Source organism: Xyrauchen texanus, chromosome 48 (assembly GCF_025860055.1).
Source record: "Xyrauchen texanus isolate HMW12.3.18 chromosome 48, RBS_HiC_50CHRs, whole genome shotgun sequence".
In the NCBI taxonomy this organism is placed as follows: Eukaryota; Metazoa; Chordata; class Actinopteri; order Cypriniformes; family Catostomidae; genus Xyrauchen; species Xyrauchen texanus.
In genome coordinates, this window is record NC_068323.1 from 5,237,646 (window position 1) to 5,251,529 (window position 13,884).

Here is a 13,884-nt window from a genome sequence, read left to right on the forward strand (position 1 = left end):
ACAGATTCAACAGTAAGTCAATAGAGGCTGTACATTACAGTGATTTGACCACAGATAAGAGGACTTCACTGTAATGTATGAACTCTTGTGGATTATTGCTTTTATTCATTTATTTCAAACAGGACTTTATTCACAGAAAGATGACTGTTGTGCTGGTAGTTTCTCTTGTGTCGGTTTCTGTTATTTTCTGAATGTTTTTGTATCTGAAATCTGTGTTTTATTTACAGGAGAATGACGGAGTGAATCCACCACCTCATCAGAATGACGGACTCGACTCGTTTGATAACTGATTAGACTGAGTCTATCAGTCTGTTTCCCCGTTAACATTATTGTATTATTTTTGTATTGAGAATGAGAGAGAGATTACAGGAACAGTGTTGAATCTGAGACATTATGGCAGCTAAACTACATGAGCACCAGCACTGGCATACGGGACGCCCCTGCGACGTCATTAAAAGCTCTTATGACATTCAGACAATAATATTATGTTAGATTTGCACATATAGAGTGATTTTACTTTGCATAGAAGCCGCATGAAACTGACAAATATATTGTGCATTTACTGGTGTATGATATCGTGATTGTGCCTTGAGATTGCAATGACTTCTTGAGAGATGTGAGGAAGGACTGGATCAGAGCTGCATCTAATAAGCACACACACACACACACACATACACAAACCAGAATGATACATTTTATGACTTTTTTCAGTGCAAACTTTTGTTCCAGAAATCACCCCGTCACAATCCTGAAACAATAATATATAGTCTTAGATAACGGTTTTCCACATTTGATTTAACACATTTTTACTGATATATTTACAATATTTTTCTATTTTCTAAGTAATTTTGAATTGTCATGTTGCGTGCCGTTTATAAGACCATTGTTTTAAAAGATTTTTGTGCATTATTTTGATTTTTCAGTCTTTAGTTGGTCATTTTAACATCTCATGTATATTCTCTTCTATTGTTGATGGATTGTAAACACGAGTGAATGTAGTTACAGGTGTAAAGTGTGACACTCATCGTTACCTTGTGTTACATCTTCACCAAAACTTCAGTTTTATATGAGGCACAAAAGACAAGCGTTTGTTCAATGTTTTTATCTACACTAAAAGTGTTGGTCAGATCAACTCAATGTAATATTCTAAAACATTTTCCTCATATTGGGGATATTTTGATCAATAATTATCATGTTTTTGCATTATTATTTTAAAGGATCTACACTATCATCAATGATCTTTCAGTGTTTGGTGTATTTCAGTCTTGTGTTGGGTTTCCTGATAACGTTGTCTTAACGTTGTACATTATTGTTCAATGGTGCAGCAGCTGTTTTCCAAACCTTCATGTAGATCCTCGTTATTAAGAAGAATTTGCATAATTACTGGAACTGTGAGACCTAAATATGTTGAATAATGTTTGATGATCTGTGCACTTGAAACTGCCATTGTGCAACATTATATGTGACTGTAATGATACAGAATAACAACATGCAGCTGATCAGAGGAAGAAGAAACTCATAATGTATCACAAAATCTGTTGCTGTATATTGAACTGTGAGGTGTTGATGAATAGCTCGTAACAGTCTTCTTGAGATTATATCAGAGGGTTTGTGGTATTTTTTGGAGGTGCTGGTTAAATTAGATGATTTGTGCTATTGAGGACGCAACCACAAAATCTTACAAACATTTTCTTAAATTATAAATGTGCATTTGTTCAAACTTTGACTTGATCATTTTTCTATGTGAAACATTTTTAAGTCTTTAATAAAATACTGATTTAGATACACGGGGTCATCTTACTCCAAATATTATAACCAGAACATTTAATTAAATCAAATGACTTTCAGTATAAACCAGCGACTCAACTTTCTCCAGACTGTCCGGATCCTTTTTACAAATAGTGACATTTTGGACAAATCCCCAAACTCAGAACTTCAGGGATAAAATTGTGCCAATTCAATTCTGTTGATCGACTGGATGTACAACAACAGGCATGATATGTAGTTTTGTCCCTGAACAAATTTACTTTGGCACAACAGCCAGTAAACCTCAAATGCAAATTTCTCACGTGCTTCTCTTGGATAGAAATGATGGACACTTCCTGTTTACAAGATCACTTGACCAATAAAAGTACAGTTGTCTAGATTACAGACTCTGACCTCAATAAGAAATGATCACGGCTGTTTGACGCCATACTGGAGTTTATTCAATGTGCTGATGTTGTAAATGATCATCATATAATCAGATTGAATTCAGATTCAGATGTGAAAGGTTTGTGTTGTGCATAAATGAGTATTATAACACACTCTTTTGGGCATAGAGAGCGGTTCTTACCTGCTTTGTGCACAAGATGGTGCTCAATGCAAAATGTGTAACTTGTAGCGCCGATGCATTCTCTCACACTACACACACTTCCTGTATTCATACTTTACATTCACCAATATGTCCAGAATATAACCATGTCAAATCATCCTTGATGAACAGTAAAACATGAATAAAATATTAGACAGGAGAGCAGAGAAGAATATCAGCATTGTTGAAGTACACTGGTCCATGAATATTTTAAGTGCTACTCTATCAAAACTATTATGGATTTTGGTTTTACCCTTTGTTAAATGTATAAATATATACTTGAAGAGTTTTCTGAAGTTAAAATACCTCACAATGTATGATTGTGTGTATAAATATTTATGTATTTACACATTTATTACAGTTACTACATTTACTACATTGTGTTAAATGTTTGTTTACATGCAATTGTGCCAGAACCCTCCTACTAAGGTGGGGGTCCCCAAACTACACCCCACAGGCCAAATATGGCCCTCCGAAATGTTTGAGGAACCATAAGTGTCACAGGTTTTGGCCGGCCCGCACTTTTCATGTCTGTGAGACTGACTATGGTGTGAACCGATAACATTCGAGAGTCTGTTAAGTCAGTGGTTCTCAAACGTTTTGACTCCAAAAGCCCCCCCCCCCATAAGCAATTAGATATTTATATTATAAGATATATCTAATATAAGATTCCTTTGATACTTCTACTGTAATGATGACAAAGCTTGAATTCAAAGTTTTTTAATTATTAAAACAATTAATCATAATAAATTTGTCTAGAACTGTTTAATCTTCATAAAAATTAAGCTGATGAAGGGAGATATTTCATTTTGAGCTTTTTCAATACATTGAATTATAATAATTATACCAAAAAATTTTAATAATCTACCTTATTTTAGAAAACACAATAGTAAGAGATCTTGAGTCCCCCCTGGAAGTGTGCTGAGGCCCCCTAGTGGGTCCCGACCACAGAGAAACACTGTGTTAATGAGCATCTCATTGGTTTTACCAGCAGAAGTTCGAGTCGGTCGTTTGAGTCTGAATGAATGTAGAACTGAATGTACTGGTACACTTGTTCAAGAACAAAATGCGTGAATCAGTCATCGTTAACGAGGATCTGCTGAACGACTAAACAAGAGCAGGAGGAGGACAGTGGTTTGTTTAATTCGGCAATCTGGTTCAACAAGAGTGATAAATAATTTACTACAATGGCACCTGGACTTTATTGAAACTCATAATTATTTTTTAGGCTAGTATTGTCTTTTTTGAATAGCTTGATAAATATGAATGCTTAGCAGGTCCCAATGTGATAGATATGTTTTGTTGACATTTGAAGTAAGCTAATATGTAACATTAAACACAGATTTTAAGTTTTTTCATGTTAGGCTACAATAGAAAAACATATAATGAAAGTTCTCTTGAAGTGACTGGGATATATACAGGATACTGCCATTGAAGTGCTTCTCTCCTGTTGGCAGGTAAGAATAAAGGGGTAATGAGAATTCAGGAAAGCTGAAATACTGTTGAGGGGAAGCATGGTTTTGTGGTTTATTTTGGGTGCAATGAAAAGAAAACTAAAAAAGACAAAGAATGGCTATTCAATTGCAACAAAAGCTACCAACAATCTCCAGCGTTTTAAAAAATTCAAACACGACTTATGCTAACAACAATGTTCCTTCTGCTGCTTCAAGTAAAGATGGTGCTAGCACAAGTAACTATAATAGCATTGATACTGTCACGATCCCTTGTTGTCTGTCCCGTGTTTTCTGTTTCACTGATCACGTTCCATGTCACGTTTTCCTTGTTGTCCGCCCCGTGTTTCACTTGTCTATTGTCATGCACTACATTTCCCATCTTTCCCGGCTCTCTCTGCCAGCACAGTGTTCATTTCATGCTCCCCGTATTCGCTGTCTTCGTTCGAGGTTTCCCTGTCTTCTATGGATGTTTCCCCAACCTGTTTAGCCCCTTTATGTTTTCCTCATTTAGTTTATTTTTCCCATCGTGGACTTTTCGTTTGTTCCTGAGTTTGTTTTTGTTTGTGCTTGCTAATAAAAGCCGCGTGTGGATCCGAACCTGCCGTCTGCCTTCTCCTGATTTCCCAGATCATTACAGATACTGAGCCACCTGTGATTACCACAACACCGCCGCCACTGCCACAAAGTCATCTTACTCAGAACGATCACAGAAAGAGTAAGACAGATGAGGACCACCTGTTTTGGGAGACAAACAGCGACCCAGCATTGTGGGGAGATATAAAAAGGGATTTGGTGAGAAGTATTCTTATTTGTCATCAAGTAGATGTGAGGAGTTTATTGATATATTGGTAGAAAAATATAAGTTAAAGTATATTATATATAAGTATAAATTAAAGGATGCCAAATATTTTTCAGTCATCGTTGATTCAACACCAGATTTGTCCTAAATAGACCAGTTAATATGCAGATTCAGATTCGTCAATGCAAAAGTGACTAATAGAACGATTCATAGCTTTCGAGCCCATTTCATGTCACACAGGTTAGAGTTTGTGTGATTATGTCATTAAAATGGTAAACTACCTTGGCTTGGACATATTAAACTGTACAGGCCAATCGTACGATAATGCGAGTTATATGTCGGGCAGATACAATGGACTGCAGGCTCACTTAAAATGGAGAAATCCATGGATCCATTACATACCTTGTGCTGCTCACTCATTGAATTTAGTAGGTGTAAACTGTATACACAGCAGTCCAGAGGTCTGTACTGCTTAGTCTGCTACAGCCATTGTATTAATTTTGTTTTGCATCTACTCGCCGATGGGGAAAAGGATTTGAAAAGACAAATTTAACACTTAAGCATTTGTCTAATACTCGGTGGAGCTGTAGGGCTGATTCGGCCAAAGCTCTTTGGCAAAATTACAGTAATATAAGACAGGCCTTAAACAGTATAGGTGCAGATGAGACCAAAAAAAAGGGATACATGCAACGAAGCATCGGGACTGTGTGCAAAGATGGACAAACTAGAAACTGCATTTATGGCGCAGTTCTGGAATGCTATACTCGACCAGTTTATGTCTACAAAAAAGTGATATGGACATTCGGACAGCAGTGTGACTGCTTGAATCATTGCGTGAGTTTGTATCAGTGGTGATGGCGTAGTGGCTAAAGCACAGGGCTGTTAATCAGAAGGTCGCTGGTTCGAACCCCATGGCCACCACCATTATGCCCTTGAGCAAGGCACTTAAATCCAGGTTGCTCTGGGGGGGATTGTCCCTGTAATAATTGCACTGTAAGTCACTTTGGATAAAAGCGTCTGCCAAATGCATAAAATGTAAATGTAAAATGAATCAGCTCAGCGAGAATGTGATTTGAAGAGGTCAGAAGCTTATGTTGATCGATACTGGTGAGATATAATATACCAATTTGTGGTTTGAAAGTACAGAATATTGTGTGCATTTTCCCCCACATATTAGTTTCATTGTAAATCCTGTATGATGGGCATACAGGTGCAACACTGTTGTCAAAAAATGGGGTGTCGGGGGCCTTTGAGACATCCATCCCCAGGGTACATCAAAGTAATAATCCGTCCCTATTTGGGTGTCATTTATGAGAGTATTTTATCTTCTCATGAAGACACCGGCGTACTCCACTTCACCCTCTTCTTTAGCTTTCTGTGTGAAAATCACAAAAATAGAAACATTAAAATTAAAAAGATGGAAGAGTATAAAACAATTAAAAGTTAAAATTTTAATTAAAGTTGTTGATTATAAGTTTATATATATATAGTGATTTTATTGCAAACATGACTTGATTGCGTCATTCACAGTGCATTGCAGCAGAGATCTTTTCATGCACTTTATTTGCCACGATTCTCTGATTTGGTGGATCTTTCTATTCAGGAATAACTGTGATATCCAATAGCAGTGGACTGATGGCTTTTACAAAAGAATCTACAATCGATTAAAAGGATAGTTCATCCAAAAAATTTAAATTCCCGTATTATTTAATCACTGAACTGCTGAACACATTTGAAGAAACAAATTAAAATATCTCAGCTCAGCCGGTCCTGAAAATGCAAGTAGATGGTGATCAGTACTTTGAAGCTCCAAAATCACACTGTCAGCATAAATGTCATCCATGCAACTCCAGTGGTTAAATTAATTGTTTTCTAAAGCGACACGATTGCTTTTGGTGCAAAAAATATCAATATTTAAGTACTTTTTAACTATAATCCGAGTCTAAGCTTCGTGAGAGAGCTGAGTTCACAGTCTCTCTCATGTGTCATATTCATGTTGCCATAGATACCAAGGTAATATCACGTTTTTCTCTAGGTTTAGACATCCAGGATAAGCACACAAATGCACCATTGTGAAAAACAAACTGATCTAAACCAAAACCAGTGAAGCTTCTGTACAGCGTTCCTCCTTCTCACTTGTAAACAGCTGCTATTCCATTCACTTGCATTTTAAGGACCTACTGAGCTAAGATATTTAAAAATAATTCTTCAAATGTGTTCTGCTGAAGAAAGAAAGTCATACACAAATTGGATGGCATGAGGGTGAGTAAATGATGAGAGAATTACAATTTTATATGGATGAACTATCCCTTTAACAATCTCAGAGCTTACGATAGGTAAGTTGTCATTTAAAATAAATTCCCATATGGAAAAATGAAAAATAATTTTTCATTCTGGAACCAGACCTTTGTACTCTATAGTGTCTTAGTCACCCTGTTTCCCCTGGACTATGTTTCCCAGAATGTACTGCCATCATCACTCCCATCTGCTCCCAATCATTTTCACCTGTTCTCGATTCTATCATCAGCCCTTTTGTGTATATGTACCCTCTAGTTTAGTTCTTTCATATTCAGTTCTTGTTCATAGTTCATCGTCTTCGGTGTATCTTCACCTTCTTGTCATTGTCAATTAAAGGACTTCTGCATTTTGATCCCACTCTCTCGCCTCATCTATACAACACATGAGAAAAGAGCTAACCATTAAACAGACTTTTTCCTATATTCCTTCACAGTCATCTAGCACTGTCATGGAGCTGACCGGTCCTTTCTTGGAACTATTCAAACAAGAACTTCCTCTCCTGCAATACACCATCAAGTTCTGTCAACTCGTCTCATTCACCACTGTCTCGGACCCCTACATAAGTGCTATCTACAGAATGGGCTTGAATATTCACCATCCCACTGCTCTTACATTTACACATACATTTACATTAATGCATTTGGCAGACACTTTTATATATAGCAAATTACAGAGTCCTAATTACAGGGACAATCCCCCCAGAGCAACCTGGAGTTAAATGCCTTGCTCAAGGACACAATGGTGGTTGCTGTGGGGATCGAACCAACAACCTTCTGCTTAACAGTTTAGTACTTTAGTTCACTACGCCACCACCACACCACTCTTCCGGAAGTGCAGTATCTTCCTTCCATTTGCAAGGTAACTCTTCTCCATTCATTAAATAATTGTTATTTTGGGGGGTCTCACCGTCTCCAAGCTCTGGTGGTCGATTCACTGCCACGAACACGGAGATGGCATTCTCTCCATATGCTGTGAATTAAGGCTGGAACCCCGGGCCACAACCAGCAACCATGCCTGCCATGGTTAATGAGCCAGTGCCCATGCCTGCCACGGTTAACGAGCCAGCACCGATGCCTGTAGTCTCCACCATCCCAGAGCCGATGCCTGAAGCCTTGACCATTCCCGTAACAACACTCCCAGCTGTCCGTAAAAGGAGAAGGAAAAGGACAAGTTTTCCCCATTCTCTGCATATGTTCACGACCACGAAGGTCGTTCCCCAGTCTCTGCCTGTACTCACGACCATATAGGTCATTCCCCAGTCTCTGCCTGTACTCACGACCATATAGGTCATTCCCCAGTCTCTGCCTGTACTCACGACCACGGAGGTTGTTCCCCAGTCTCTGCCTGTACTCACAACTTCGGAGGTCGTTCCCTTGTCGCAGCCCATGTTCAGGACCATGGAAGTCGTTCCCCAGTCTTTGCCAGTGCTCATGGCCATGGAGGTCATTCCCCAGTCTCTGTCAACACTCACGACAATGGAGGTCATTTCCCGGTCACTGCCAGTGCTCAAGACCACAGAGGAAGATCCCCGGTCTCTGCCTGTGCTCTTGATCACGGGAGTCAGTTCCCAGTCATCCTTGGCTCTTAGTCCCAAGCCTTCCATGGCTCTTAGTCCCAAGTCTTCCTCAGCCCCGGCCCTCAAGCCCCCCAAGTCTCCGCCTTCCATGGCTTCACCCCTCAAGCCTCTCATGGCTCCGCCTTCCATGACTTTGCCCCTCGAGCCTGTCACGGCTCCGCCTTCCTTGGCTCCGCCCCCTCAAGCTTCCCGCGGCTCCGCCAGCCTTCTTATAGTCTCCCTTGCCTCCTGAACTGGTCTGTGCCCTGTGACTGCCTCCCAAGCCTCCTGACCTGTTTCCTACCCTGAGGCCACCTCCCAGACCTCCTGACCCTGTTCCTGCTCTGCTGCCGGCTCCCAGGCCTTCTGACTCTACCCCTGTCCTATGGTCACCTCCCTGGCCTCCTGATCATCCCCAGACTAATTTCAGGCCACAGGATCATCCACCAATCCCTCCTGGACTCCATAGTCTCCTTCCAGGATCCTCCCCAGTCATCTGTTTCCTCCTGCCCTTCTCCACCTTTAGGAGCCAGAAGTCACCTTGCAAAGGGGGGGGGGGGGCGGGGGGTAATGTCACAGTCACCGTATTTCCAAGGACTCTTATTTTTAAGTGGTTTTCATCCTCTGTCTTCTCTTTGCTCCAGACAACGTTACCCAGAATGCCCTGCCCTCATCACTAACATCTGTTCCCCATCATTGTCACCTGTTCTCGATTCTATCATTAGCACTTTTGTGTATTATCCTCTAGTTTAGTTCCTTTATTGTCCATTCGTAGTTACATTGTTTATGTAAACTCTAATGACTGTCTTGTTTTGTAGCCTTTGTCATCCTCTTCTGTGTATCCTCGCCTTTTTGTCATTGTCAATTAAGGGATTTCTGGATTTTGATCCCGCTCTCTCGCCTCATCTGTACAACACATGAAATATAGCGTGATAGTGAGGGAGATTTACCGGTCAAAATGGGATACTGAAAACGATTGAGGGAAAAACCCTCCTGGACGGCAAAAATGTTTGACAGGTGGTTTGCACTGGGGCCATAATACAACACAGCTTATGAATATTGGTGAACTACACTCACCTAAAGGATTATTAGGAACACCTGTTCAATTTCTCATTAATGCAATTAGCTAATCAACCAATCACATGGCAGTTGCTTCAATGCATTTAGGGGTGTGGTCCTGGTCAAGACAATCTCCTGAACTCCAAACTGAATGTCAGAAAGGGAAAGAAAGGTGATTTAAGCAATTTTGAGCGTGGCATGGTTGTTGGTGCCAGACGGGCCGGTCTGAGTATTTCACAATCTGCTCAGTTACTGGGATTTTCACGCACAACCATTTCTAGGGTTTACAAAGAATGGTGTGAAAAGGGAAAAACATCCAGTATCGCGGCAGTCCTGTGGGCGAAAATGCCTTGTTGATGCTAGAGGGCAGAGGAGAATGGGCCGACTGATTCAAGCTGATAGAAGAGCAACTTTGACTGAAATAACCACTCGTTACAACCGAGGTATGCAGCAAAGCATTTGTGAAGCCACAACACGCACAACCTTGAGGCGGATGGGCTACAACAGCAGAAGACCCCACCGGGTACCACTTATCTCCACTACAAATAGGAAAAAGAGGCTACAATTTGCAAGAGCTCACCAAAATTGGACAGTTGAAGACTGGAAAAATGTTGCCTGGTCTGATGAGTCTCGATTTCTGTTGAGACATTCAGATGGTAGAGTCAGAATTTGGCATAAACAGAATGAGAACATGGATCCATCATGCCTTGTTACCACTGTGCAGGCTGGTGGTGGTGGTGTAATGGTGTGGGGGATGTTTTCTTGGCACACTTTAGGCCCCTTAGTGCCAATTGGGCATCGTTTAAATGCCACGGCCTACCTGAGCATTGTTTCTGACCATGTCCATCCCTTTATGGCCACCATGTACCCATCCTCTGATGGCTACTTCCAGCAGGATAATACACCATGTCACAAAGCTCAAATCATTTCAAATTGGTCTCTTGAACAAGACAATGAGTTCACTGTACTAAAATGGCCCCCACAGTCACCAGATCTCAACCCAATAGAGCATCTTTGGGATGTGGTGGAACGGGAGCCTTGTGCCCTGGATGTGCATCCCACAAATCTCCATCAACTGGAAGATGCTATCCTATCAATATGGGCCAACATTTCTAAAGAATGCTTTCAGCACCTTGTTGAATCAATGCCACGTAGAATTAAGGCAGTTCTGAAGGCGAAAGGGGGTCAAACACAGTATTAGTATGGAGTTCCTAATAATACTTTAGGTGAGTGTATATCCCTATATCTCAAAATAGGTAAAAAGTTATAAAAATTAAAAGTATTTTGAAACTTTGAAAACACAACTTGAGACCATTTAATTTTGTTTTGCTCTATCAAGCTGTCTTTTTTCCCTCCCCATTTCGCCCCAATTTGGAATTCCCAATGCACTCTAGGTTCTCGTGGTGGTGTAGTGGCTTGCCTCAATCTGGGTGGCAGAGAATGAATCTCAATTGCCTCCGCGTCTGAGACCATCAATCCGAGCATTTTATTACGTGGCTTGTTGAGTGTGTAATTGCGGAGACATAGCGCTTGTGGAGGCTTCATGCTATTCTCCACGGCATCCATGCACAACTCAAGCCACACCCGAAAGTGGCAGCCCAGTCGAGTCCTCGGCGTCTGTCATCACCACGGTTCTCTCCGATGCAGCGATCAACATCTCATCCAGCTCACGAGCTCCGGAAGTGCAAGGCTGGCGATAAGGCAAGCCTGAATCATCCCAGTGCTGGACGGAAGTGTATGAGTGTACCGGGGAGTGGGAGGTCCGTGGGGATTTACCCAGCGGAACTGTACCCACTGAAGCCCTCGAATCGCCTTCATCATCAGCCAAAGCGGTCTCGTAACCGTAGGTAGGAGGAGCTGTGAGGGGGACAGCCGATGTGGCTTTCCCTCAGGATCATGACCATCAGAGGCGGAGAGGTAATGACTGCATCCAGGAACGGCACAGAGACGGAAAGGTATCTTTAAAAAGACATTCAACGTTACTGTGCCTTCTCTAATAGAGGAAACACACTCTTTTAGAGGAAAAGCTATGTAAAGTGCTGTCGAATCGCCCAGGGTTGTAGTCTGCAGTGGAGTGCAGTGTGGAGAGAGAACCACTGGAATGCGCCATATATAAAACAGTAATGCTTGCAGTGGTATTCAGCTTGCTGTCAATACAACTGCTCGGCTCCGAATAAAAAGTCTGAATGAATCCGCATACCAGTCTCCCTTTTATACCATTATTTTGCGAGGATTAGCATGCAAATTCAACTCACCAATTTCTCATTGGCCTTTACTCAAAGATCTGAAGGTGAATCGGGTTCCCAAGAGCGACCCCTAGTTTCACTACATCGACACAACGTCGAGTGAGTGACAGAAGTGGAAATTTTGTTTGATTTCATATCACGCCTTAAATGGGTAGTTCACACAAAAATTAAAATCACTAATCGCCACCCTCATGCTATCGCTGATTTATATGAATTTTGTTCTTCTACAGAACCCAAATTAAGATTTTTAGAAGAATATTTCAGCTCTGCGGGTCCATGCAATTCAAATGAATGGTGGCCAGAAATGTGAAGGTCCAAATATCACATAAATGCACCATCAAACTAATCCACAAGACTCCACTGAATTAATCAATGTCTTCTGAAGCAATCCAATCGGTTTTGGGTGGGAACAAACCAAAATATAACTTCCTTTTCACTATACATCTTGGCATTGAAGTGTCTATGCACCATCATGATTACAAACTTAATTACACTTCCTAGTGCTTGATGTTTACGCAGAGTGCTAGATTAAGAGTGTCGACATTTTATTGTGAAATGGGTTTTACATTTTGGTCTGTTCTCATCCAAAGCAGATTGGATCACTTCAGAAGACATTGTTTAACCAGTGGTGTTGTATGGATTACTTTTAAGATGCCTTTATGTGATATTTGGACCGTCAGAGTTCTGGCCACCATTCACTTGCATTGTATGCACCTACCGAGCTGAAATATTATTCTAAAAATCTTTTGTGTTCTGTGGAAGTAAAAATGTCATACACATGTATACACATACACATATATTTATAGATTATATGATAATCTAAATGTAATTTTGTATGCTCTGGTTTTCTTGCCCCACCATTTTTGGAGTAGTGATGCCACCCCTGATTACCTCGATCAAAAAATTAATGTGGTGTCATTCAATCACTAGAATGAAAGATCATTACACAAACACAATGCAGAGTTCTCAACATTCAGATCAGAAACACAGAAAATATCTTACCAAGTGACGTGCATTTCGTTTACAGAACGTTGGATCAGCATAAGTTATCTCTTCTACACACGTCTGGACTGTTTCAGAAATAACAAATAAAACACTTTCATTTTTCTTTTCATTAAGACATATCTTTTAACAAAGAATGTTTTTACATTAACTGAATAATGTTAACATGTTAGGCAGTTAACACTTGCCCTCTTGATCTGTTTTTCTGTGTTTCCTGTAGATGCAGAACATCACAACTGCAGCCACAATCAACAGAGATCCGGCAGCAGCAGAGATCAGCTCTATATAAACCACAGATGAGTCCAGATCTAATATAAACAGAGACAGTCAATAGTGTAACTCAATCTGTCAATCTGATTTTAAACATGTTATAAACACAAATATCAGCACTGACACACCTGAACACGTCTGACAGACTTCAGTAATGTTGAGATGTTTAGTCTGGTTTCTGATGGGATTGTTGATCACACAGCTGTAGATGTTGTTCTCCTGATATTCCACCTCCAGATGTAGAGAGAGACTGTTGAGATCAGACACACTGATGGAGGACAATAAACTGTTTCCTTTGTACCAGGAGAGAGTCGCCTGTGTCACATTCACCACTGAACACACCAACACACATTTAGAGCTTGAAGAACATTGAGAAGAGTCTCTGATGATCACAGGAACCGGCAGATGAGCTGGAAAGATTGCATGAATAAATAAATGGATGAATGACATTAGTCATGTTTTCAGTTTAATGTGTTGAGGGAGAGTTTAGCATGATGGCAGTCCTCAAGGAAATTTCGAATGGGTTTAAAGAGTTGCAGTATTTGAATAATGAGTAAAATCAGGTCTGTGGTTAAAATCACTTAAAGAAACGAATGTTTTGTTCCAAATTAACCTGAATTACTCACTTATAGCTAAAGCGTGAATTTTGAAGCTTTTTTCACTACATAAGCACAATAAATACCACAAGAATGCAAGTTTACATGCGTGATGAATCACTATCATTGTTCTCCATATGTAGCAACATGTTCTCACTTACATTTTAAAAGGTCACAACAGCTCCAGAATTCACATTTTAGGAATGACTGTGTAATTATTTGTAGAACAAAACAAGAAAGTCTCTTCCAGTA

At 40.4% G+C, this 13,884-nt stretch overlaps 1 protein-coding gene and 1 long non-coding RNA gene across 3 annotated transcripts in view; one reads left to right on the plus strand and one right to left on the minus strand.

Annotated features, from left to right (window-relative positions):
- LOC127639400 (uncharacterized) overlaps positions 1-1,806 on the plus strand; it is a 60,390-nt gene extending 58,584 nt beyond the window's left edge. The window contains exon 7 of one of the 2 annotated variants that reach the window (XM_052121389.1): positions 228-1,806. In XM_052121389.1, coding sequence (XP_051977349.1) covers positions 228-290 — 63 coding nt within the window. In that variant the 3' untranslated portion in view covers positions 291-1,806. The remainder of the gene's footprint in view (positions 1-227) is intronic. The other variant, XM_052121388.1, reaches the window with a different exon arrangement.
- LOC127639413 (uncharacterized) overlaps positions 1-13,884 on the minus strand; it is a 139,774-nt gene that overhangs the window by 51,868 nt on the left and 74,022 nt on the right. The window lies entirely within an intron of this gene.